The following is a 27,416-nucleotide window of genomic DNA, read 5'->3' on the forward strand; positions in this document are numbered from 1 at the left end:
GAGGGTCACTTAAGCTTTTGGAGCTTCCCAGGTGGTTCAGTGGTAAAGAATCTGCCTGCCAGTACCAGAGACACGGCTTTGATCCCTGGGTGGGGAAGATCCCCTGGAGAAGGAAATGGCAACCCACTCCAGTATTCTTGTCTGGGGAATCCCATGGACAAACTTGCCTGGAGGGCTGCAGTCTATGGGGTCGCCAAGAGTCGGATACAATTTAGCAGCTGAGCACACGCACACACTTAAACATTTTTGAGGCGATTTCCTCACCCACAGAACAGCAGTGATCCCCAGTTGATTGTGGGCGCCTGAGAATTAAATGGGCTGGAACTCCTGGTATACAGTAGGCACTCAGCAGGAGCTACTCGCCTTCCTGCCCTTCCCTCAGTTAGACCTTGGGGCAGCCACAGGGCTCCGTGCCCAGAAAGGGGAGATCAGCCGGGTCTGGGGCAAGGGTGAGTCACAGTAACAGTGAGCACATTCTGGACATCCAGACAGATGCCAGGGCTTCCCTGAGCCCATCCCCAGCACTGCCTTGTCTACAGCTGTTCTGCCGTCATCCAGAAAAGGTGTCATTTAAGATGCCAGTGCTATCGCGCCAACCACCTATAGTGATACTCATAATGAAGACAATTTGGGTTGGTCACTGATAGGCCCGTCACCAGGGGAACAGGACACCCCAGGGTGTCTGTGCCAGGCCTGGGTCCCAGCCCCCTGCCAGGCATGTGCCCACATCCACCCCAGGATGATGGTTATCAAGTGACCCAGCCTTGCAGTTCCAAAGCTCCACTGCCCCAGCAAGTCAGGAGGAGGCAGAAGGGGCTGTTGAGTAAGATGGGAACTGGCAGGTTTGTCCTTCTGGCAGCAGCATCCCACCCCACACAGCCTGGGCATGCCAGAAGGGCGGCTGGCCCAGGACACGACCCCTCTCTTGGATGACATTCTTACTTTGGACTCTAACCTCCATTCCGTTTCTGTGTCCTCAAGGCGCAAAAACATCCACAGGGAATAATGATGTCCAGGAATCGTGTAGCCCTGGCAGCTGACCCAACCCTTCTCCTTTTCATTCTTGCGCCAGTCATCTGGAGTCCAAGTTCATGTGTTCATTTCACAGATGGGAAAGTGGAGACTCAGGTCTGTTCAAGGACACACAGCTAGTAAGCAACAGATGGGTCCTTAAACCCCCGCAGGTGTCCCCGATTCTAGAAGCAAGAACTCATTGGACCCTGCAAACTCATGGTTGGTTTGTTTTTTTAATGAATGGATTTGAGTCCTATTTTCTAGCAGAGAATGTGTTCTATCAGGTCAACCTATACACATGTTCCCAACTGAGGTCCAAGGAGAGGCTGCCATGCAGTCTTGCTTTGGCTCTCACTTGGAGATGACCAGGGCATGGACACAGGAGTAGGTGGTGCAGTGCAGGGCAAGAAGCTCCAACTCTCGGGCCAGTTGGATGGGTTTTGCAACTCTGCCTCCCTGGTAGAAGGGCAGCCTCAGAGCAAGTCACTTAATACTTCTGAGCCCCATTTTCTCTTGTGCAAAATAAACTAGACTAGGATGAGTGAGTTGTTTTTAGGATTTAAGATTAATGTATATGAGACACATGCATGCAAGTGTATATATTGTATATCTCCTCCAGGAGTATTAGTCAGTTCAGTCTCTCAGTCATGTCCAACTCTTTGTGACCCCATGGACTGCAGCACGCCAGGCTTCCCTGTCAATCACCAACTCCTGGAGCTTGCTCAAATTCATGTCCATTGAGTCGGTGATGCTATCCAACCATCTCATCCTGTCGCCCCCTTCTCCTCCTGCCTTCAGTCTTTCCAAGCATCACAGTCTTTTCTAGTGAGTCAGCTCTTCGCATCAGGTGGCCAAAGTATTGGAGCTTCAGCTTCAGCATCAGTCCTTTCAATGAATATTCTGGACTGATTTTCTTTAGGATTGACTGGTTTGCTCTCAGTATTCACTACTAATCCAGTGTTTACTGAGGCTCCATATAGAACATAAGTGCCATGAATAACGAGGACCAGCTCTATTTGTTTGATGAGGATGGAGGAGGGGGCGCCTCAGTGTCGAAGGAACAGGATGACCGTTTGGGTGTTGAACGTCTCTCTCCAGACCATCCTGTCTTGTACCTCCCACTGGGTTTTGGCCTCAAGTACAAGGTCAGGCAGTGCCTTATGGGGAGCATAGAGCAGGGGAGAAACAGAAGGAAGCCAGCAGAGATGGTCCAGGGACTTGCAGTCAGAGATGGAAGACCAGTCCTCTCTGGGCTGTGAAACAGGGCTCACCCTGTGCTTCACTTCTTCAGGCGTGATGACAAGCTGCGTATCCAGAACGGCTGGCTGTGCCACTTGGCTCCAGAGATCATCCGCCAGCTGTCTCCCGACACAGAGGAGGACAAGCTCCCCTTCTCCAAACACTCAGACGTCTTTGCACTCGGGTAGGTGGCCCAACCCAGGCTCTTCAGAGGCCCGGCCTGGGCAGAGGGGCACTTCCCTTTTGGAAGGAGCAAGGCGTCTGTCTGAAGATTTCTGGGTGAAATTATGGAGGGAGGGGTCTGAGTGGGCTGTAGTAGAGAGACTATAGCAAACCTCCATGCCTGGTTTCTAACTGATGATGCAAACATGGCAAATTGCCTGACTCACTCATTCATTCATTCATGCAATAGCTTTGTATTGGGTGCTTAGTATTAATGAACTGTCAAAAACTTAGTGGCTTAAAAAGACATTTATGATCTCAAGTTTCTATAGCCAGGAGTTTGGGAGCGGTTCTGAGCTGGCTCAGCATCTCACATGAGGTCACAGTCAAGATGTTGACCAGGGCTGCAGTCTCATCTGATGGTTTGACAGCTGAGGATCTGTTACCAAGGTGACCACTCACATGGCTGTTGGCAGGAGGCCTCAGGTCCTCACCACACAGGCCTTTCCACAGGCTCGGTGGCAAGAAGCTGCACTGCCTTTATGACCTGGTCATAGAAATTATATATAGTCACTTCTACCATACTCTGTTATAACCAAGTCAGTAAATCAAAGTGAAGAGAATTAAGCTCTACTTTTTTTTTATAAAAAGGAGTATCAATTTGTAGATGTTTTAAAACCACCATAGGTTCCCTATTCTCTCTTGTCTAATGGAAGACAGACAAGGAAACAGTTGTTTTTACAAAATTCCACGATAAATGCTATGCTGAGGATAAGCACAGGACTGTGGGAAGAAAGGAGGAACTAAATCCAGTCTGGGAGATCAGAGAGGGCTTCCTGGAGGAGGGGACTCCTGAGCCTGTGTTAAAGATTGAGTACAAGTGGTCCAGGTGAGGGCAAGGTCACGTGTTCCAGTGAAAAGGAACACGGGTGACGAGGAACAAATTGCCCACCATGGAGGAACACACTGGAGAGCAGGGCGGGGGTGGAAAGAGAGCCGATGGATGAAGAATCAGGGGAGAAAATGAGACTAAGGTGGTGAGATGAAAGCCTAGAGCGGAAAGAAGGCACGCTGCAGGGACTTAGAGGCTGAGTTAAGCAGTTTCCATCTTCAGTGCACGAGGGAGCCACTGATGGTTGTTAAACAGGAGAATGACATAATCACATGTTGAGTTTTAGAACAATCTCTACTGTGTCAAAAAAACAGAAAGGAGGAGGACAAATGGGGCCAGGTGACCAGTGCAGGGGGAGACCCTGAAATTCTGCACCGAATCAGTGCCAGGGGAATGAAAGCTGGGATTGGACATAAGAAGCAGGATTTGGGGAGTGGAAGTGATAGGGCTTGACTGTTGGTTTAAATGTGGGTGGTGCCAATATCCTCCTGAAACAGCTGGGTGGAGAGTAGTGTCTTTTGCCAAAGTAGAGACCCTGCCTGGGGGGTGGGGGTTGGGGGTGGGGTGTACCAGGAAGGCAAAGAGAGCAGATCTGGACACAGTGAGTTTGAGCCACCTTAGAGTCAGCCCATAGAAGCGACCAGAAAGCAGCTGAATCTACATATTAAGTCTGGAGATGAAGAGCGTAGGACACATCAGCAAAGACAGAGTAACTGCAGCCATGGGAGAAAATGAGTTGTCTTTGAAAGTACAGAGGAGGGAGAGAGGCTCCAGGGCACTGTCCTAAGATGCAGATCCTGGCATTCTGAAAAGATCCACCAGGAGCCTCATCTTACCTTGACCGTGGGGGGCGGTTGCAAGGACTGGCAGAGATGACGCGGGGGAAGCTGTTTGGGAAAGCTGGAGGCTCACAGATGTGTGAAGTTAGATTTTAGCACCACCAGGAGCTGGTACAGAGACCGTCTTCCACAGAGAAGTACCCCCACTGCGTCCTCTCCATAAATCGGGGTGGGGGCGGCATTGGCTGGCACATCAGGAGCCTCGCCATCTGTCACTTGGACCCCTTTAGAGGCTGTCACTTGTTCCAGCTAGTTTATGCCCAGATCTTTATCTAGTTAAATATTGTTATCTGAAACCAAATTGCAGTAATTAAGTTGGTATATTTTAGTATCAATTTAGCAAAAGAAAAAAAAAAGAATGTAATTAACAAAATGTACCAAAGTAAGTAATTGGTTTTCCACTGGAGTTTTAATCTTGAGCAATTTTTTTTCCCCCTTAAAGCAAGTTTCTCTTGAAAGTTAGGTTTGAAAGGAAGTTTTAATGAGACCTTTATTCCTGACACTGCTGAATTCCAAGGGACCTGGTGCTCTTGGTTTCCTGCCAATTAGGTGCATCTTGTTGCTTGGGAACCTCATGCTGGGGCATGACTTGGAACAAAAATGGATTTTTAAAAGTGTGTTGAGCACCGTGTTAAGCTTATCATGGGCACTGTCTCAGGGCATCTTCAGAAGTACAGCTTTGAAGCAGGTACCATCGTTCCCAATTGACAGATGAGGAAACTGAGGTTCCAAGTGGCTCAGTGACTTGCCTTACAGTAATTAACCATGGAGCTGGGAATCAAACTGGGGTCATCCTGACTCCACACTTGGAGCTTTTAACCACAGAGCCCCCAATGGGCTTGAGAGTCATTTCACCACTCAAAGCCCTACTTCCCTCAGCCACAAATCAAAGTCAATAAAGCCACTGTGAAATTCTAAGGACTGAATGAGAAAACATCTGTAAGGCACCCAGCACAGGGCCAGGCTTCCCATAGTCTCCCTTCCCCAGTTCGCATGAGCAATGCCTACACTCCGTGCCTCTGTCACCAGGCCCCAACCATCAACTATAGGGTCGCCCTCCCAAATAGTGCACTGCCCCCGTTACAAAGGTCTCGCAAATAGGACCGTGTGTAGGTTTCCCAGTACAGCAGGATGGCCAGTGCTGTGATTCTGTGGCCAGATGGTCTCGACTCTGGCTATGACCTCTCAAACGCTGTGTGACCCTGGGTAAGATACATAACCCTCCTGAGCTTCAGTTTCCCCAGCTGTGAAATGGGGCTGATAATAGCACTTCTTATTTTCAAGTGTAGGTTTTTACCCTTTTTCCAGTATGATGAGGCCAGTAGATCAGGAAACAACTTAGCATTGGATAGTTTGTTATTCACAGCTCCCAAAAGGAGGGGGCACATTGTCCCATGCAGGGGCTCATGGGGAGGCACCAGGGTCAGTCAAGAGCCAGAAGGAGCAGGAAGAGAATATAGGCAAGAGCCATTATTGCGGTTTCCCCAGGAAGGAATGGATGAGGCAGGGTAAGCAGATTTAAGATTGGCTGCTTTGACTAACCTCAGTGGGCACAGAGTCTGAGAGCTGTCTTAAGTAGGACAGGGGGGTACCAGACCTGAACGTGAGAGCTTGATAGAGAAGATGGGGGACAGAGCTTTGGATTGGTTAGTTTGCATATGAAAATCACCACTTACAGATCAGCCCTTTACTGTCTCTAGAAATTGGCTGGCCCTGAGAGGGGCAAACCCTCCAGGGTCAGCAAGACCCCAGATATCAAAGCATCAGAATAAAAAGGCTTGCTTAATACAGCCCCTCTGTAATCATAATAAATACAAAGGGCTTAGATTAGTGTCCAGCACAGAGTGAAAACTCAGTAAGTGTTATTGTTTATGATGACGATGACTAGACCCATCCAGCACCTTAACTTGAGAACTTCCTGGCATCTGACTCAACAGCCCAACACCTGGGCATCACCACCCCTGCCTGACCCAGATGGATGAGGTTAGCAGGGGAGGGAGTATGCTGAGAGGCAGGCCCCTGGAAATAGCTGGTTTGATACAGTCTTCTATTGGCTCAGTTAGTAAAGAATCTGCCTGCAATGCTGAAGACCCTGGTTCAATTCCTGGGTCAGGAAGATGCCCTGGAGAAGGAAAAGGCTACCCACTCCAGTATTCTGGTCTGGGGAATTCCATGGACTGTATAGCCCATAGGGTTGCAAAGAGTCAGACATGACTTTCACTTTTCATCATTAAAAAGGATGACCAAGTGCTCCGTATTCTTTAAAGCAAATGTACATAAATTACCTTAGGTTAGAGGAAAGATCATTTCTTAGCGTTGTTACAGATATTTCCTGAGTTGGGGAATCTTCTCAGTGAGTTGAGACCTGTCCCCATGGTCCAACTCAGTGATAGCCCAGCATCCTCTGACACCCCTACGGCATCCGCCATGGTCCTCAGTGCCGCCCACACCTCTCCCAGCATCCCTTCAGCATCAGCCCATCTCCCCATCCAGCCCATATGTGCTGCTCACAAGCAGTGGTTTCTTCAGTCATTACCATATCATGATGTATGAAACAGAGATGATAACATAGTTGATCCCTCTAGAATAATCCCAGCCTTGAGTTGTTCTGATATTCAGCCTCCCAGATAAACATTCTTCCACTGCAGTTTTATCATCATTCTCATTTGGCAGGTAAGGAAACCTGGATTCAGAAGGGAAGCAACCCACCCAGTGACATACTCCTAGCGTAGCGTAGAACAGAATCAGGACTTGAACCCTTCAAGGCAGTCTGACCTTCAGATCTTTATTTTTGTTTTCCATTATTTCACAGGAAGGGTTCCTTCTTAGAAAACACAAATATAATAGAAAAAATATGTCCTTTCTATCACTAAGAAAAGAAAGTTTGCTAATATTTTGCTTTGTTGTTATTAATTCTCTTTATATCCATATACATATGGGTATACATATATCAATCGTGTATTATTATACATTATATATATAGCAATATGTATATAATGGTTTTTTAAAGTGTAACATATCTAATATACAGTTGTGTCCTGCTTTTTTTCACTTAAATTAATATATTTAGCATTTTTATGTCAGCAAAATTTCTTTGAAATTTCTAATAATAATAATAAAGTATTCCATTTCATTTTAATGATTTACCATCATCCCTATAACCAATTCTTGTTGAGCAGTTTTGTTATTGCTACTTTTTTTCAGTGTATATAATGGTGTACAGAAGATCCTTATAAATGAATTTTTGTTTATATCCCTCATTTTATCCTTAGAATAGTTTTCTAAAATTACAAACATGGGGCCAGAGATCCTAGCCACATTATATTAAACTGTTCAGTTTCTAGCTTTTGATTCATTTTAATTCAGGCACCAGAGAAGATATCCTGGGATAAGCATGACTTCTAAGACATCATGAAAGCTTAAAGTACGTCTTAGGTAGCAAAACAGCTTTCCTGTGTGACAGAAACTCAGGGGCCAGTGTGATTAGCCAGCAGGCTGACTGGGTGGGTGTGTGTTAATGAGGGGACACAGAGTTGCAGGTGACATATCACCCCAGCATCCCCTTAACAATGTCTGCCCACAGGACTATCTGGTATGAACTCCATGCCAGGGAGTGGCCTTTCAAGACCCAACCAGCAGAGGCAATAATCTGGCAAATGGGCACAGGCATGAAACCCAACCTCAGCCAGATCGGCATGGGAAAAGAAATCTCGGTAAGTCCCAGGATGGTGCCAGGTCCGGGAGACGAAGGGAGAAGCAGACACAGTTCTAGGCACTCCTTTCCCCATACATTAAGGTTGCAAATGCTTCCCGGGAGGGTGATGAAAACGCCTGCCCACAGCCGTGTCAGGTAATGATTTGGAGCTTCAAAGGCAAAGCCTTCAAACTATGCCTGCAATTCAGGTTCCTACCATCAGGGTGCAGTACACTTGGGCATCATCCAACTCAGAACAAGATACACAAAAACACAGAAGCCCGAGTATAAATTAATAATCAACCTCCGAAACACATCAGGAAGAATCCTCTGTTGATCAGAAAATAGATGAATCAGGGAACGTGTAATTATCTGTATGTTTTTAGAACATAAAAAACGTGTATGTTTTTTAAGGATTTACCTGTCTCTAGATTTCCTTTCTCAGGTGAGGTGATCACTGGTAGAGTAATTTTCCCCTCTGAGACTTCCAGAGGCACTTATAGTATTAGATGTGGATAGAAGCCTCAGGATCTTCCTCCTCCCTTTTGAGAAAACTGTCAAGAGACTCCTTGGGGAGCACTATTAATTTCAGTGTATCCCATATCTTCTATAATAGGATTTACCTAGTTTGCTATATAGGCTCAAAAAGTAGATAAGTAAAATGATGGATGATACATGGATAAATAACGCATGGCTGGATGATAGATGAAGTGTAAATACGTGAATTGAGATGGATAAATGGGTAAATGCACAGTAGGTGAATGCGTGATGGATGGATGGATGGACGATAGTGGAATCTGAAAGTGGAACAAATGGGTAGACAGATCCAATGAGATGCCAAGGAGTAATCAGCAGTTACTATTTACATTAAATCACCACGTTGGTTCCTTTTAGGACATTCTTCTCTTCTGCTGGGCCTTTGAACAAGAAGAGAGACCTACCTTCACCAAGCTCATGGACATGCTGGAGAAACTGCCAAAGCGAAACCGCCGCCTGTCTCACCCTGGACATTTCTGGAAGTCTGCAGAGTAAGTGTTCCTTCCGCCTTAGCATCTCTTCCCACTGCCCTCTCTCCTGTGGCTTTTGTCACCTTTTTGCTCCCACTCCAAACTCCTCTGCCAACTATCTCCTTTCCGTGTACCCACCTCCCTCCCCTACACAACACCCTTCCCCACTGCGTTTCTGTTCAGGGGAGTCTCCTCTGGAATCTGGGTCCTAGAGGTGTCCACACAGGGCACAGATCCCAGTGACTACCATGGCTATCTCATTGCCCATCTCTTCCTGATGAAGGTTGACACCCCAGTGAGTCTGAGCATCACATGGTGACGTGGTACCCTGAACCCACCAAGTCCTACATGTCAGCTATTCATCAAAGTACAAAAGTCCTGGGGAGTACCTATTCCATGGATGATAAACGTGTATGAGTTGTCTCTGCCCTGTTCCTGTACTGATGGCAGTCATGACTAATCTCTCACCGTACATTTGCCACCACTCAGTGATACTCATCAGCAGTTACTTAGAATCAGCCAATCAGCATTGGTGCCCTTCCTGGCCATTCCAGATTTGGTCTAACTCCTTTTACACATGGATATACTGTGGCCCACAGCGACATTCAGCACCTCACCTACATCTGCATGGGGTGTTGGTGATAGAACTGGGGACACAGGTCAGGCTCCAGTTCTATAATTTAGAATTTGCTCTCCCCACAACCTCAGCCCCTACAGATTCCTCACTCACACTCATCTGGCTTTGAGATGGCTACTCCAGTGGTGTGGTCCTTCCAAAAGCTACCTGGGTCAGCAGTGGATTGGGGGAGCCCTTGGCTAAAGTAGGCCCAGGATCTGGGCCCTGTCTAGAGCTTTGTAATCTGCAGAAGGGACCAACCAAGAGCTCTCAGCTGTAGCCAACATGTTCCAAGGAGGTCAGCAGCTAACTCAAAACTTGCCCCTGGTACCTTGGGTGGGCCCTTCCACGGCTCAGATGCCAGAGGAACTGGCATTTCTAGAATCCTCACACATGGCAAGTTGAAGGCAAAACTGGGGCAAGCCTGTGTTCCAGAGCAATGCATCTCAAAATTTAATACGCATTCATATTACCCAGGGGCTTTGTTAAAATGCAAATTTTCATTCTGTTAGGTCTGGGGTGGGGCCCAAGATCTTGCATTTCCAACAAACTCCAAGGTGATGCTGATGCTGCTGGTCCATGGACCACACCCCACTTCCGACCTGTGTTGTCCAATAACAGCCACACACCGTATGGGGCTATTGATCAGTCGAAATGGGGTGAATCTAGATTGAAATGTGCTCTGAGTGTAAAATCTACACAAAATTTCAGAATTAGGAGAAGGAAAAAAAAAAAAAACAACAGTTAATCCCTTCCCTCCCTAACCCCTAATCTCTCATCTGTGTTCTGTCTCTATGAATGTACCTGTTCTAGATACTCCGTTTAGCCAGTGCATACAACATTTGCCCTTTTGTGTTTGGCTTCTTTCACTCTGCATGTTTTCATGTTTTATCCACATTTGGCACAGCGGTCCCCACCCTTTTGGCACCAGGGACTGGCTTCGTGGGAGACAGTGTTTTCCACAGACCATGGAGGATGGAGGATGGTTTGGGGATGATTCTCATAAGATCCCTCACATGCCCAGTTCACAGCGGTGTCCGTGCTCCTATGAGAATCTAATGCTGCCGCTGATCTGATAGGAGGTGGAGCTCAGGTGGTAATGCAAGCAAGAGGGAGCAGCTGTAAATACAGAGGAGCTTCACTTGCTCACCTGCCACTCACCTCCTGCTGTGTGGCATGGTTCCTAACAGGCCACGGACCAATGCCAGTCTGTGACCCAGGGGTTGGGGACCTCTGTTGTAGCATGTATTAGACCGTCATTCTTTTTCATGGCTGAGTGATATTCCACTGTGAATATATACCACAGTTTTTTTCCATTAATCTGTTGCTGGACACTTGGTTCGTATGTGCTTTGGGGCTATTGTGAATGGCATCACTGTGAACTTTGGTGTATGAGCATTTGTTCAAGTCCCTGCTTCCAGTTCTTTTTTCATCACCTTGACCACCAGCACCATCTGCATCTTCTGGGGATCATTTATTAAGCACATATGTGTGAAAGGTGCTGTGTCAAGCATTCTATCCGCGTCATCTCACTGAATCCTCAGAACCCCCACCCCTTCACCAAGAGGTAATCTGGTAACCCCAGAGGAGTGCCCGAGAGGTTAAGTGCCTATCCCAGGTCACACGGCAAGTAAGGAGCAGAGCAAGTATTGGAACCCAGCTTGGTCTGGACCTTGATCCCTCCACTTCACTGCTTTCTAGGCAAAGACTGCCTGTGTACTTTCTGGGTCTCTTTCTAAAACCATCCAGGGAGAGTGGGCATAAATTCTGCCCCCAACAGCCCAGATCTTGGCTCAGCAGCAGTCAGCAGAGCCTCCACTCAGAGCTGGGGTCTGTGATGTGGCTCTGGTCTCCCCTCCTCCTCCTGCAACTCCATCCCCGACCGAGCATTCTCAGCAGCTCCACATGGCCTCAACCCAGCCACACCTGGGTGACCATCCCTAGTCCAGAGGCCACTTGCTCCAGTGAGGAGAGCCTGCTACTTGCTGGCTGTGCACCCTTGGGCAAAACACCTAACATCTCTGAGCCTCAGTTTTCGCATCTGTAAAAGGGGTGCAACGTGCCTTTCTTGCGGACCATCCTCAGGTTTAAGTGAGATCAGGTATGTGCGGCACTCAGCCGTGAGCCCAGTGCCCAGTAGGACCACCGCTTTTTCTTGCAGAGCATGGGAACCACTCATCTCAGACCACCTGCCCTCCGACAGGGCACTGATTCACAAAAGATGCTGTTGTCATACTCATGTGACCTCTTCCCACTCTCTCGTTCTCTCCGCGCTCCAGGCTGTGACCGCTGAGCCAAGGGGACAGCTCTCAGCTCCCTCAGCTCCCAAGCCACCTCTCCTCCCCCGCTCTGCCCTCTGCCAGTTCAGGAGGCCAGAGGCTCACCATCAGAGGGTACCGACCCCGGCCGGCCTGGGAGTGCTGCACGACTGAGCCCGGCGGCTTCCCTGCACCCAGACTCGCGCCTTCGCCCAGGCAAGGGCAGGGACCCCCCGCCAGGACTTCACGGGACCGGCTAGGGGGACACGGAGTTGATCAGTGAGCCCCGGGGGACGGTGTAGACAAGAGAATGACGGGCTGGATACAGAGCCGCTGGGCCATGGAGACGAGGGCAGGGGGCCCATGCGGGCAGGCTCGCAGGGCCGGTCTGTGTGTGCGTGTGTGTCTATGTGCACGATGCCATCTGCTCTCAGCTCCTCTTGACAACAGGAGTCAGGCTGCCCGGGTCCAGAGTAGGGCACCCCACCCCCAGCTGTTTCCGTATCTTCATGGGGGTTCGGCTGCGCTCTCTGCAAAGATGGTGAGGGGGCTGCAAAGCTGAGCACCTGCTTAGTGGAGGCTACAGGGCTGAGATCTGGGTGGGGGACTCAGCTGTTCCTTTGCAAACGTCTGTTCTCAGAGGCTCCACACAAGCCCGTCAGGGTTTGGGTACTTTTGCATCTCGTTCTGAAGTGCATGTCTTCTGCCCTCTGGGTCTCTCTTGGGTATGCTGCCCACTTTCTGCCGCCTTCTCCTGTTCTGTAACAGCCTCATCCCTTTTTTCCTCGCTGCCCCCCACCACCACCGTTTGGAAAGCACAGTGGCTCCCTGGCCAGGATGACTTCAGGGGGCCTCCTTCCAGCTCACCTTTATCCATGACACCCTCTGAAGTCTGAGCCTTGGGAAACGGGGCTCTGGGAGGGATAAGTTCTAGGACATTCTTTTTCCCTCCCTCTGCTCTGGCACTCACACCAGCTAAGTTTGTCCACCACGATGACAGATACGGGTCGCTAGGTTGTGTGTGTGTGTGTGTGACAGGTTGTATGGCACGTGCATGGCATCCTATTTGCCAGTGATCCCTCCCCCACCCCCACCGCTTTGCCCTTAAGAAGTCCTTGGGGGAAAAAAAAAAAAAAAGAAGTCCTTGGGGAGGCGAGGAGGGCGGCTGTTCTTCAGGGCTTTGTGTCCTGGGCTCCAGCCGGTGCCGAGCCCCAGAGTGGCTTCCCCATCTGATGTCTCTGCACACTCGGTTCCCCCACCTCCCATCTCTCGCCCCCTCCCCACCTGGACCAGCTGCTTTTTCTGACCACACTGGGGTACAGTGTTCTACGTGGAGGTCGCTGGGAACAAGTTAGGTGCAGGGCGATAAGGAGAGCCTCTATCTTATGTTCCTTACCTTACAAGGGAATGTCTTTCGTTCCCCAAACCCTGCACTGCACTCACCTGACCTGGCATCAGGGGGAACTCTGTTCCCCAGTAGGATACTAGCAGGACAGCTGGGCATTAGGCAGGAGGCCCGGGGTCAGCCCACAGTCCTGCCGAACTTCCTGGGCACTGCCCAGGCTTGGTTTATTCTGATCGCCACCTCATCCAGACATCTCCCTCCCAGAGAGGGGACCTCAGACGTCAAAAACCCAACCTAGGCTCAGACTCAACATCCAACCGGAGAAACAGGGATCTTTCCCACTCTGGGTGGCCCCCAGACAGGTTCATGCTGTGGGGGCCAAGCCTGCTTCCAAACTGGGGAAAATGATGAGACCAGTCATGCTTCCCAAGACCCAGGCCGAAGGGGAGCCCTGTGCCTCCCCAAAGGCCTTCCTGATCACCTTCCCAGCCGCCTGGGACCAGAGACTCCAGGCCCTCACATGGGCCGTTCCTGAATGTTCCTTTTCTGGGGGCATCTGTCACTGTGGCCCTCAGGCCATCTTTTATGTGTCCTAGAGCCATTTATACATGTTTGCACAAACCCCAGCTGCTCTGATGTTGCTGCAGGCAGCTCTCGTCAGTGGCTGCCTCCCTGTCCCAGGAGGTCCCCCAGCAGACGTGCCCCAGACCTCCGCTTGAGCCTCCTGAGAGTCTTGCATCTCTTTAGCCCAATCAGACTTCTTGGGTCCCTGGACCCCAGTCTTTATCAGGGACCTCTGTGCAGGGGAAGGAAATGGGGAAGGGGAGGAGCAGTCAGGGTCAGCTGCCTAAAGCCAAAATGCTCATCGGAACCTCTGGTCGCTGTTGTTTCCTGAATTTAACACGCCACCCAGAGCCTTTGGCAGGGCCCAGCGGCATCTCCACAGGCTAATTTTTCCATTTGTTCACGAGCACCAGGTTGGGATTAAAGACAGGGGCTGAGAGACCAGGGAGAAGCCCCTGCGCCTTTGCAGCTCCTCTGCCTGCAGAACTGGGTCCCACGTCACCTACTCTCACCTCCTCCCTCTTTTCCCAGGTCTTCACTTGGCTCCCTCCTTCCTCCGTCTCCACTGTAACCAGTCCAGCCCCTCCCTGTTACCTTCCTCTGGCTTCACCGCCCTGAATTGTTTAGAAGCCAGCTTTCACATAAAGAACCAAACCGCTGCTTCCCCTGCTGACCTCCATCCTCATTCACTGAAGCACAGGGAGGAGGTCACATTCATTCATCTTCTGCAAGGAAGGAAAAGGGGTGTGTGCATTTACATCACAGTTGCCAGACCCACCATTGGCTCACTCTGCAGAATCCACGCAACACAGATCGTGTGCACACATCCCACCATAGCTGCACACAGCTGCCCAGCACCCAACTGCCAGTTACTTCTGTCTCTGCCTCCCTTTCAGCAAACGCTCACACACACGGGCTTCCCAAAGGGACCAGTCTGTGGGGTAAAGATTCACTAGTGAGTCGTGACTCTGCCTTTTTTGCAGGGTGTGTGGATTTGCACGTTGAATTCCACCCAGCTCTTCCTGGCCACAGGTCTTTCATAAAATGGGGCGGGGGGGAATCCCCTTGGAGGGAAACTTCCTTGACCTTATGTGGGGCCATCTCCACATGTCACCATTCCCAGAGTAGACTAAAGATCAGAGTCTGCATGTAATTGTTTTGTCCTGGTTTTCCTTTTGCTGGTCAAAGAGAAAGCTCTCATCTTGCCATGGAGCCCCCCGACTCTCTATTTCTATCTTGGATTCTTTGCCAATAGAAGCTCTGGATTTCTATCTGGAGACTAGATTCCTGTATCTGGGAAACCCTGGTCTGTCCCCTTTCCACATCCTGCCCCACCCACCATCTCCTGCAGTTTTTGTGATTGGCTAAGGAACAGGAAAAGGCAATAGGCAATGGCACCCCACTCCAGTACTCTTGCCTGGAAAATCCCATGGGTGGAGGAGCCTGGTAGGCTGCAGTCCATGGGGTCACTAAGAGTCGGACACGACTGAGCGACTTCACTTTCACTTTTCAATTTCCTGCATTGGAGAAGGAAATGGCAACCCACTCCAGTGTTCTTGCCTGGAGAATCCCAGGGACGGGGGAGCCTGGGATTCTATGGGGTCGCACAGAGTCGGACACGACTGAAGTGACTTAGCAGTAAGGAACAGGAAAGAAGTGATATGCACTTAGGCCCAGTCACTATGTTTAAAACTCTAGACTTACTGTAGGCAGAATAGGCTGTATCCAGCCCATCAGATGGTTTGTACAGTGTTTAACTGGAGGGGAAAAAAAAAAACTGAAGGTTTCATAGTATGTGAAAACCCTACGAAATTCAAATATCGGTGAGAATAAACAAAGGTGGTTGGTGCATAGCCACACCCACTCATTTACATACAGGCCACAGTTTCATTTGTGCCACGACTACTTGTAACGGAGACAGGGTGGCCCTTCAAGCTGAAAATATTTACCGTCTTGCCCTTCACTGAAGACTTTTCCTAACCTTTGATCTAGGCAACTGTCAGAAAGAAGGAAAAACCAGCTTGCACATAGCTCCCAGCTGGGGGAACCAGGAGCTGGGATGGGAGTCACAAGGGCCAAGAACATATCCTAGCAGGGGAAGGACTTCCCAACGGCTCGCTCTGGGAGGTAGAAAGCTCCCCATCCTGGGAGAGGTGTGCGGACATGGAGACCACTTTGTGGGCAGGATCTGGAGGGGAATTCAGGCCCTACCTCAGGAGGGCTCCTGCTTTCGTCCAGTCTGCTCTGGCTGCCGTTGCAAAATACCATAGCCTGGGAAGCTTCAACAACAGAAACATATTGGCTCACAGTTCTGGAGGCTGGAAGTTCAAGATCAAGGTGTCAGGGTTGGTTTCTTCTGAGGCCTCTCTGCTTGGCTTGGAGACAGTCAGCCTCCCACTCTGTCTTTACGTGGCCTTTTCTCTGGGTGCAAACGTGCCTGGCATCTGTCTCTTCTAAGGACACCAGTCACATCACACTACCGTCCTGCCCTTACAACCCAGTTTGACCTTAATTACCTCTTTAAGGACCCTCTCTCCAAACAGCCACAGTGGAGGTTAGAGCTTCAACGTATGAGTTGGGGGAGGGCAGTGTGTGCATGATTCAGTCCCTCACAAGGACCCTTGGGATTTCAAGGACTCTGACTTGGGGGCCTTTGGAGGCAAGACTGCCATCCTTGGCTGGCTTTTCCATGCTTGTTCTCAACCTTGAGTTCCTAAATTTGCCCACTCTGTCCTCATCCTTCACCGGCCTTTTTACCCAGCCATCCCCTTAGGGCCAGTCTTGTTTCAAATATGCCACCGATGCACTCAAGCCCCTTCCCCCCTCTGCACCAGCTGGCTAGGGCTGCTGGAGCAAAGTGCAAAGAGCAGGAATTGATGTTCTCAGTTCTGAAGGCTAGAGGTCTAGAATCAAGGGCTGGCAGGACCACAGTTCCCCTGGAACTCATAAAGGAGTTCTTAAGGAGTCCTTCCCGGCCGCCTCTTTACTCCCCATGGTTTTCTGGCAGTTTTGGCATTCCTTGGCTTGTGGCTTCATCTCTCCAACCTCTGCCCCTGTCATCACACAGCCTTCTCCTTGTGTGTGTCTGTCATCTCCCAGCATCTTCACCTAAGGACACGCCAGTTATGTTGGATTAGGATCCATCCTACTCAAGTTCAACTTTATCTTAACCAATGACATCCGCAGAGACCCTCTTTCCAAATAAGGTCACATACTGAGGTAGTCAGGGTTAGGACTTGAATGTATCGTTTTTGGGGAGAGGGGCTCATTTCAAAACCCCTGACGTCCTCCAAGGAGCTTTCGGCTGTGCCTTCGGTGGTCACTTTGGTTCTTTCGTAGCAGACCCCCCAGAGATAGATTCCCCAGACCTCTGGGCCACCAGGGTCAGCCCACTGCTGCCACTTTTATCAAACCTGCCCCATGCCCCCCACATCCCATCACTGGGGTCCAGTGGTCCCATATTTCAGTGCAATGGATGAGGGTGAGCAGCCCACGTGTAGCAGGACAGTCATTTGACCATTGAATGCTCTTCAGCCCAGTCCGAAAGGGTGGTGGTGACATCATGATGGCTTCTGTTGACATTCTGTCTTAGCAACAAAGGAACAGACCTCAGTGAGCCGTGCATTTGCTGTGTCCTCTTTCAGCTTTACCTGTGAAGTGAGGAAGGTTTTGAGCAAGCTCAGGCGGACACTCTCCCTGGCCCCCCAGCTTCACCTTACCAGCCCCCATTCCCAGCCCAGCCCTCACCTGCACACACCTGTAAGAATAGTCCTGACCTCCAAGGGGGATGAGGTGCAGCCTGGAGCCCTGGAATGTAGAAACCTTGTGTCTGGCAGGTTCTTCCTGGGTAGCCCCATTCCTCTCCAGCCACTGCTCCTGATTATCACCCCAAGTCACTGACTCCCCTCTCAAGGGCACGCCATCCATGCCCTTCCTACCAGATGGGGCACAAAGTTGGTGGGAGACCTTTAAGCTTCCCCAACGTTCTCAACTTACCTACACACTGCCACCAAGCATAACTCCTGGCACATCATAGGCACTCAGTAAATGCTTGCTGAATGCGGGGGCCGGGAGCTGAAGGGAGTCAGTGCAAGGCCCTGAGACAGGGGACCACATGTCCTTCCCTGCAGCCAGGAGGGTCCACTGGCAGGGCTGGGTGGTAATGGGATTCCCCACACCCTGGCCCTGTACTGTGGATTCCACCTCACTCCGAATGAATATGCCAGATTCAATGGTGGTGACTCACAAAGAGACTTGCTGGGACCGGTGTCACAGGTACCTAAGTCCTGGGATGCAGAGTAATGATGCATCTCTAACAGCCGCTTTTCACCGAGCACTTGCTGCGTGCCAGGCTCACTGAATCCCCCTGACAGGATGGCCCTCGGAGGTGGTACCATCACCCGCATTTCACAGGCAGAGAAGTGGTGGGACTCAGACATAAACCAGCCTGGGACGTGGTAGAGCCAACATTATAAATGTGGTTCTCTGGGCTCGTTCCTTCCCAGGAGCCCACCACCACCTTGAGCAGTAGATGCTGGCTGTCTGTCGGGGTGTTACAGGCCCCACCGCTGGTGTTACTTGTAGCTTATAACCGGGATAAGGAGAGGATTCAGGGGAGGGTGGGGACCCTCCTGGGAGTTTGCATGGAAGCTCCCACTTACACCCCCAGACTGACAGGCTGCCAGGAGCTGCACATTTCCAGGAAATGTGCATCTGGGTTGGCAAAGCCACTCCCAAGCTTCTTCAACACCTCTGTGCTGAGCAGCCTGCACCTTCAGCCCAGCCCCCTTGCTGGACCACTCTGAACATTGAACTGTGGTCCTCTGTCTTGGGAGGCTCAGCAGTGAGTCCCTCTCCCTCCCACTGGGTCACGCTGAACACTAGCATCCTCTAGCCCCTTTTCCTAACACCAAGGATACAAAGGATTTGTTGCCCTGGGGTTGAGATGGCCGCTGTCCCTCTGTTGAGGGCCACGCTGGAGGAAATGGGCTTTGTCCGGAGCTTGCCTCAGCCAGGTTGACCCAGTTAACCAGGTGTGGCGCATAGGCCTTTAATTCCATGGCAGATTAGATGAATGTCGCATCGTCGGAAGGGTTCGAGACAAACACGCATTGGAAATGCTTAGGAAGGACAAGACTGAGCCGAGTTGTTGACTGCAGGGCTTATCAGAGCTTTGAAGACACTACTGTGTAGCTAAATCTCTAAAAGACTGACAACAGGCTGCTTTTTCCAAGCTTCCCCACCTGGTTTCTGAATCCCCAGTAAAATCAACTTCTGTGAATTCGACTTGATGTCCTGCACAGTGTTCTGAGAGCCAGTGCCAGCCTACAGAAGAGAACAGCTGACCCCCAGCATTCAGCCATCACCTGCTAGGAGCTAGGAGACGGAGATCAGCCCCACCTCCCCTGGAGGCTGGCTCTGTGAAGACGATGAACCTGGAAGCTGAACAAGATGCACTGGGCAGAGGGATGCAGCTGGAGAGTGGCCAGTGGCTATTCTGAGCCCCAGAAAACTTGAATTTGTCCCTGCCACCTCACATTCCCTCCCCAGGCCTGCTGAAGGAAGAGCCTGGTTCCATAAATGAGGACAATGATTCCACACACAAGGACCCCACAAAGGAAAACCCTGGCTGGTCGTGTCTTCCAATGGAGGGGTCAGATGTGCTGTGTGTCAGTGACTCCCCCACACACTATGGCTCAGAGACCAATGCAGAAATAGAGGAACACAGCATGCCCTCATAGGGGCCAGCTAGGTCTGGACCTGAAATTTTATCTCAGCCTGGTCATTGCAGCAAAGGTCTAGAATGATCTATATTTAGAAGATCCAGAAGGACGACCTGATCCAGGGGGTACAAATATGTGACATTTCTGCCACCACTGCACCTTCCATTCTAGTGGCAGATATTTCTAAAATCACAGCATGCCTTCCTACTTCATGTGGACACAAGTAGCCAGCCTTATCTCATGCCTCCCCTCCTTATACAGGAGAAAGAACTCGGACCCAGAGCATGGAAGGTGAACTCTCCCAAGCCAGGGCCCTTCTTAGAGGCAGATTTAGAACTAAGGCCCCAGAAATTTCCAGAAACTGTCTTGGCTGTTGCTGGTGGGCTCAATGGGCCCTGCAGAGCTTTATTTGCAGTCAGGTAAGTTAAAATGCAGAAAGAAAGATTCTATCCTAAGACCTTGAGTATGATCCTATTTGATAATGTGTTTGCTTGGAGAGAAATCATTTAACCTCCTGGGAATGGCTTCCCCTCAAGACCTCATACTCACTGGGCTGGAAGGCCCCATTGTTCAGTCGCTCAGTCACGTCCGACTCTTTGCAACCCCATGGATTGCAGCACGCCGGGCTAACGTGTCCTTCACCATCCCCCAGAGCTTGCTGAAACTCATGTCCATCGAGTCGGTGATGCCATCCAACCATCTCATCCTCTGTTGTCCCCTTCTCCCCCTGCCCTCAATCTTTCCCAGCATCAGGGTCTTTTCCAATGAGTCAGCTCTTCGCATCAGGTGGCCAAAGTATTGGAGCTTCAACTTCAGCATCCGTCCTTCCGGTGAATATTCAGGGTTGATTTCCTTTAGGATGGACTGGTTTAATCTCCTGGACCTTAGGAAAATACGGTGTGTATGTGAGTGGGTGGGTTTCTTCACTTGAGGCAGTTTATAAAAGTTTCTGTGGTTCAATCTGGACATCTCTGAGATATGGAATGCTGCCTGTAGAGAGGCAGAAGGAAATCTAATTGCAGTTGTTTTTTGGTTGTTTCACTGTGTGGAAGGCTCAAAATCAAGTTTTCACCCAGATAAAATTCCCTGGAATCCCAGTGGACCAACAACTCTATCCTTGAGCTTTTGAAATGCCTTTAGTAACCAGCTTGGTGGCCGAGAGGACTTTCTGTATGCCGCTTTTCTGCGTTCCCTTTCTCCCCTTATCCTCTACCACCACTGCCTCCTGCCAGATAGCATCTCCCCCGGACCATGAGCCGAGGAGAAAGTTACACAATAGTAGAGATGAAAAATAGCTGCCATGTATTTAGCTTAAATTAGCTCAGAAGAACAGTTCCCTCCCTCCATTGAGCGGGCAGTCATTGTTTATGTCAACGGGCTATTTGCATCCTGCCTTCTTAGATTTGAACGTCTAATGATTAAAAACAAATCTTAGTTTTTCTTTTCCACCACTTAAGAAAAAAAAAAAAAAATAGACCAGCTTGGCTAGTTCTTGTAGTTTAAAAATACCCTGACCTCCAGTGCTTAGAGTGAGAATTTTGGAGAGACTGGTGCCAGGATAGCAGAAAACAACAACAGACAGTAGGAGACAGAGAAGCCTATTGTGAAGGAGGGAGCGCCGGGCTGGCCAAGGTGGTAGACGGACTTTTTGCATCCCCACACGGATGACAAGGGCCGGATCAGATCTGAACTCCACAGGGTTTTTCCTTCATATGCCATGTATGCGACAGATTATTCACTGAGCGTCTACTACGCTGGTGGACCCTGGGCATTCAGTGATGAGGGAAATAAAGTCTCCCCTTTCTGAAATTTAGAGCCTACTGGAGGAGGTAGACAAGAAGGCAGCCATTGACAAATATATAAATTACCACTCACATAGCACCATCCCTCCCCCTCCCCACCACCACCACAAGAGGATCAGTAACATGAGATGAGACTATAGTTGAGGGAGCAATTGGCAAAGGTCTTTGCTGGCAGGTAACATTTCAGATGAGATTTCAGGGAAGAGAAGGGAAGGGGCGCTCGTTCTAGGTCAGGGTCCCTCAGCCGCGACACTGTTGATGTTTGGGACCAGGAAATTCGTGTTGTGAGTGGGGCATCCTGTGTGCTGGAGGGTGTTGAGTAGCACCCCTGGCCTCCATCCACTAGCTGCTGGTGGCACCCCCACTTTCCTGCCACCCCTGAGTTGAGACAAGCAAAGATGTCTCCAGACATTGCAAATGTCCCTGGTGGGGAGGAGGATAGAATCCCCCTCCCTCGCCCATTTGAAAGCACCATTCTAGGCAGAGGAAACACAAAACACAAAGACCCCGAGAAGAAGACAAGTGTGGCATGGGCCAAGGCGTGGCGGGAGACCAGGGAGGGGATGAGCAGGGTAGACAGTGCATGAAGCAGGCTGGGGGCTGGGGAGTGGGAGCATCCCAGGCTGGGGAGCATCTCAAAGGTCTTCGGAGGGCAGCGGGGAGGCACTGGGCGCTTTTAAGGGCTCCACTGTCACCATCTGACTTTCACCGCTTTAAGCGAAGGCAGACGTCGTTTGCACACTGTCTTCTGGCCACCTCACTAGGACCCACATTCAGCCTCCTGCCATTCTGCAGCCTTTCATGAGAGAAAAGGGAAATCAGATGGAGGGGAAATGGGAAAACCCAAGGAGGGGGCTCTTTGAGAACCTAAGGCATGGAAATAGGTTTTAAGGGCAACCTTCAATGGTTGGAAGGCTGCCTAGGCAAGAAGGAAGTACCTAAAGCACGGAAATGGGTTTTAAAGGCCATCTTCAATGGTTGGAAGGCTGCCTGGGTGAAGAGGAAATTGACTTACCCGTCACCATCTACATGAACATGACAAGGTCTGCAATCCCAGCTCACAGGCTAGGAAGCAACCCACGGGTCATGCACCCGACTCCCGGCTCTCCCTGCCACATCCTCCCCTGTTCCTTCCATGGTGGCCGGCCCCATCCTCTTACTGATGCAGATCCTCTTATTGAATGGAAATCTCAGCACTTGCATCAGCAACCCCAGTGCTGCTCTCAGGGGCTACTCAGGGAAGTCCCCTCTGTCCTCCCCAGGAAGGAGAGTCCCCTGACATCCGAGGGCCTCTCCCACCCTCCTTCTAATCCCCAGTTAACTGTGGGGAAGAGAGTTATAAGGGCTGTCTCTGGTGGGGACGGAGTCATAAAACGGATGGTGTGAACAAGAGGTGGCTGTTCAGTGCCGTGCCATGTGACTGATTTGGGGATGGGGGTGGGTGGTGGGGTATGGATGAGCTCTGTGGGTTCCACTGCTCCACCCCTGCAATCAGATCCTAGGGGGTTCCCACGGTCCCAGGATGGGGGGGGGGTGCGAGGAAGTCAGGCATTGCAAAGGACTAGGGCTGGGAAAGTTGTTTTGGGAGTCAGGGACACTCAGCCCAGCACCTTCCAAGAAGGATTCTGAGTCAAGACTGGAGTTCCATTCCCCAGGGTGTCAACTTTTCCCCACCCTAGCCCTGCCCGGCTCGGGGCAGTGGCAGTTTAAATGCATCCTTGTCAGTGAATGCCATGCATTGGTCCCCAAGACTGTAGCCACTTCCCTCTGTTTATTTTCTGTGTTGCTACTACTACTAATAATAAAATGGGTACCTATGAACCCGTGTAAGTTCAAGTAACTGCTCTGCAGCTAGTGTAGATACCAGACTACCCTAATGTACCTGTCTTGCTACACCAAGTCCCTTCCAGTGCCCACCCACTCGTGCTCCCAACCAGCCTCCCATGGAGTCCTGCTCAGCCCCCCTATAAATGCCCAGCCAGCTGGGCAGTGCTGGGCCAGGCTGGGTAATTAATGGAGTGGGCACAGCCAGTGTGGGTGCCCTTGGCCAGGTCTGAGCACAACTGTGAGATGCCTAAAGATTTTCCCCAGCTTCTTCCTCCTCTCTCTCATGTCTTTCCTCTGCCCCGGTGCCCCCTACCTCAAGGAAGGCGGTAGATTTTCATTTCTCTTTCTTGGCCCATTCATCCTGACCTTGCTGTCCAGAATAAATCCTCAGAAAGCCCCAAGCCTTGGGGCTGGATGCCCGAACAGTGTCAGGCGTGATGTCACCCAGGCCTCTCTGGCACCCCCTTCCCAAGCTTTCATCCAGTTGGTAGCCTTTACCCACTGTGGGCTCCCCAAATCCACATAGACTCCCACATTCCACAGGCGTTGCTCCATGTCGTGGTCCCTGAGTACCACTGTAGCTCCTACTTTCTGGCCCTTTGATGGGTTTAAGATGCTTCCTATTGAGCAGTTGAAGGACTCAAAGAAAATCTTCCCAGTATTTCAAAAGCCCGTGTCCCCAGCCACACTGCCTATACCCCCAGCAGAGCTCAGCATCAGGCAACATGTGTCCCTTCATTCCCCAAGACTTCATCTCATACACTCATCCAGTAAATATTCAGTCAGTGCTTCCTGTGTTCCTGGAAAAAGTGAGGAGGTGGCCACTCCCTGCAGGGACCTAAGTCCAGAGGAGAAGACAGAAAAGTTGTGACGGGGTTCTGAAGCTCCAGAGGATCACCCTGCCCCAGCAAGGGCCCTCAAGAGAAGCTTCTCGGAGGAGGGGACTCCTGAACCTTATCTTGAGATTTGAGTCACATGGGAGTGAGTGGTAGGGAACAGTGTGCCAGGTGGAGGGAACAGCCCATGTGCAGGCCCAGAGGCAAGATCTCGATTTACTGAAAAGCCTGCCCCCTAGGAACTAGCTCTGCCCTTCCCCTGCTTTCCCCCAACCCTGGTGCGAGACCCTGGGAAGTTTCATGCCTGAACAGAAGGCACCCTGGCTCAGATGTGGAGTCCTCAACTTCTCCCCCATCATACCTGGTCCAGGATCTTGGCCTTGAGCTGAGGAAATAGGCGTCCCAAGTGAATTTGCACTCGCCGCATCAGACCAGCGCTTAGGCTGCCTTGGACTCCCTTTGCCTCACCGCCTCTGGCTCTGTGCTTCCTGTCTCCATGCAGTGTCTCTTAGTGCCCCTTCATTGGGTAGGACTCAGGGGCGTCACTTCTGTAGATGGATTGGCCGTCAGCCCTTCTCTTTAAGGCATTTTCCTCTCTGTCTTTGCTTCTGCCTCCTCTTGCAACCTGTGTCTCTGATCGCTGAGGTCCGCACATCTGTCTTGCCACACCAGGAAGCCTCCCTCAGCTGTGTCACCAGGGCCTCTTTGCTGGAGAGTTTATGTCACCCTGTTCATAGGCCACTGGAGTGTTGAAATGAAGCACAGGCGTGAACATGGAAATACCCTGCTTTAAGGGTCTCCCAACTAGATGTGACAGGTGTGATGGGCGAAATATTGGTTTGTTACAGAGTGGCTGAAGAAGACCTAGGGGTCCTAGTGGGCCACAGGCCATGTCTGCAGCGCAGCTGAAAGTGTGGGAGAAAATGCATCTACCCTGTTGATGGAATGGTGTGTGTCATTATCCCTATAAATATGTGTCAGAGCTTAAAGGATAGGGAACATGGTATTTTTGCCAACCATAGGACTCCCAGGGGTGTGTGTGTGTGTGTGTGTGTGTTGCTGTAAATTAACAGGGCTTGCTCACCTGTTTCATTGTGACAACATGTATTTCATAAGCCACGCTGGATCGTGAATAATGACCTCGCCATCAATTCTCAGCACCAGCACTCCCCCCCCAAACATTCCTTGGATTTTCTTAGCTTCATGCAGCCTATGAGAGCTTCGTATATCCCTAACCCTCAAGGATACTGGAGGGAGCAGCTGAAGTCAAGAATGTCAGGAGCATCACACAATACCTGGCACAGCTGTAGGTGCTCAGTAAATGTGGTTTCTCTTCTCCATGACCCAACTGAAGCTTCCCCAGGAATTCCACCTCTAAGGGGATCTTCCTGAAAAAATGGAAGGACTGGAATAGAGAGATGGTAGGTGTTTACTATTTTCTTAGACGTTGGTTCCCTGATAGACATGGGGTGGGATGCCCAAATCTCACAAGGACACCCCCCTCCACTGCTGTGGGGGTCAGCATCCATAGGGCAGAGGCTCACCCTCAGGGAGCTGGAGAGCCTCTGGCAAGACTAGCCGCCCCCAGGGCGCCAAGACAGAAGCCAGAGGTAGGCACTGGGGCCAGATGAGTCTGGTCACACCCGGTGAGTGCCCTTGCCCGTGGCTGGGCCAGGCTGAGAGCATCCCACTTGGGCAGTCAAGTCCCACCCTAAGCTTTTCGTTTCTGCCTCCCTGAGCTTTGATCTTCCACTGGGGGCCACTCCACACACTTACTGCATGATTCATTTGGTTGATTACTTTCAAAGTTATTGACCTTAGGAAAATTCTCAGTTGTAAACAAACAAAAAAAAGGCTTTCTCTATGTAAATTATGCTGTTACTTTTTTCTATACACAAAGTATATATACCTATAAATATTATACATATATATATTATATATATATATATAAAGACTAATTCTTGTACAGACTGACATGGACCGATGGCCCATACTTTCTTCATGTCGTGCTGACTGTCACAGAATGAGTTCATGTAAGAAGTTGGTTTCATGTTTTCCTTTTGGGGCCACTTCTTTCCTTTCCTTGTTCTGTCTCTTTGTCTGTCTTCGTCTGTCTGTCTGTCCATCTCTCTCATTGCCAATGTCTCATTGCTGGGAAAGAACTGTCAATTCAGATGCCATCCAAGAAAGGAAGGCCAGCTGGATGGAGGGTCCACTGTGTATATTTGTACAGAATCATTTATAAAGTTTTCTACACTTCTCAAAAAAGTATTTCTAACTTGGGCTGTTGGACAGGTTGTGAGCCTCTGGGCCGGCAAGCCTATTGTTTCTTGTGTTTAGTGCAATGTTTAGTGAGAATCCAATGTCTGAATTATTTATGCCAATAAAGAATTTGAAAAATTACTGCATCGCACTGCCGCCAAAACAGGTGTGAATTCTGTTGTTGTCTGTGGTATAAAGGGGATCCTGTGATGTGATATCAGCCAATGTCTCAGTCAGCCATTGACACAACAAAGCTGTGTAACGAATTTCCCCACAAACTCTGTGGCCAACAACAGCTAGCATTTATTCTCATGCTCCTAGGTCTGGAGGCCCATATTGACTTAAATAAGGGTCCTTTCAAGATCAAGCCTGCTCCACCCATCTCCCTAATTCAGGACCCAGGCTGAAGGAGAAGCTCCCTGGGGCATGCTCTTCCTATGGCAGGTCCCCAGAACAGAAATGCTTAGCCAAACTGCATATAAAGACATTCAAGGCATCTTCTCAAACCACATTCACTAACATTCCAGTGGCCAAAGTAAGTCCCGTGATCCAGCCATTCATTTGCAAGGGGCCGTAAACTCTACCCAGAGTAGGAGGGGGAGGAAAGTGAATGTTTGCTCAACAACAATGCAAACTGTCACAGCCTGGCCAGGAATCCTTCCATCTGGCCAGCCGTGGATGAGTTTTCTCCCTGGGGATGCATATGGTGAGAATGTATAAGAGCATACACAGGTATGCACACACTGTGCACACACACACCCCCCAGCGTGATTCTACACATTGAGCACCTGCTCTGTCCCTGGCCCAGAAAGTGTTAAGCACGGTCATTAATTCCCACAACCACCCAATTCCTTTTGACAGAGGAAACTGGTGCAGAGGGATGAAGTAACCCGCCCAAGCCAAGGTGTGAACCCAAAGCCCACGTTCTCTTGGGCACACACACAGCATGACGGGCTCCTTGGTCACATGGATTACTAAAGCCCACTTTACAGAGTGCTTTTATGAAACCAGATCACTTCTCATCAGGAAAACTAGCCAGTGAGGCAGGGCTATTCAACTCATCCAAAGCAGGAGGAACTGAGAGCTGGGGAAACAAGCCAAAGGGTAACTGACTCAGATTCCCAGCCCCCTTCCTGGAGACCATGCTGCAGAGAGATGAACTGGCCTCCTTGGCCCCAGTAAGTTCTTCCCAGCACGCAGTCCAGGAGCACGGGCAGCCTGATGGACCTGGACTCAAAGTCTAGCTCTACCACATGCAAGCTGTGTGGCCTTGGGTAAGTCGCTTAGCTTCTCTGAGCCTCCATTTTCATGTAATAGGCATAATTGTGGTAAAATA

General features: G+C 50.2%; 1 protein-coding gene across 4 annotated transcripts in view; it reads left to right on the forward strand.

Annotated features, from left to right (window-relative positions):
- KSR2 (kinase suppressor of ras 2) overlaps positions 1-26,221 on the forward strand; it is a 485,310-nt gene extending 459,089 nt beyond the window's left edge. For 3 of the 4 annotated variants that reach the window (XM_070769588.1, XM_070769587.1, XM_070769585.1), the window contains 4 exons: positions 2,306-2,437; positions 7,730-7,859; positions 8,735-8,868; positions 11,743-26,221. In XM_070769588.1, coding sequence (XP_070625689.1) covers positions 2,306-2,437; positions 7,730-7,859; positions 8,735-8,868; positions 11,743-11,749 — 403 coding nt within the window. In that variant the 3' untranslated portion in view covers positions 11,750-26,221. Of the gene's footprint in view, positions 1-2,305; positions 2,438-7,729; positions 7,860-8,734; positions 8,873-11,742 lie in introns of those variants that run through there. The other variant, XM_070769586.1, reaches the window with a different exon arrangement.
- The last annotated feature ends 1,195 nt before the right edge of the window (positions 26,222-27,416 follow it).

This window comes from Bos indicus, chromosome 17 (assembly GCF_029378745.1).
Source record: "Bos indicus isolate NIAB-ARS_2022 breed Sahiwal x Tharparkar chromosome 17, NIAB-ARS_B.indTharparkar_mat_pri_1.0, whole genome shotgun sequence".
Lineage (NCBI taxonomy): Eukaryota > Metazoa > Chordata > Mammalia > Artiodactyla > Bovidae > Bos > Bos indicus.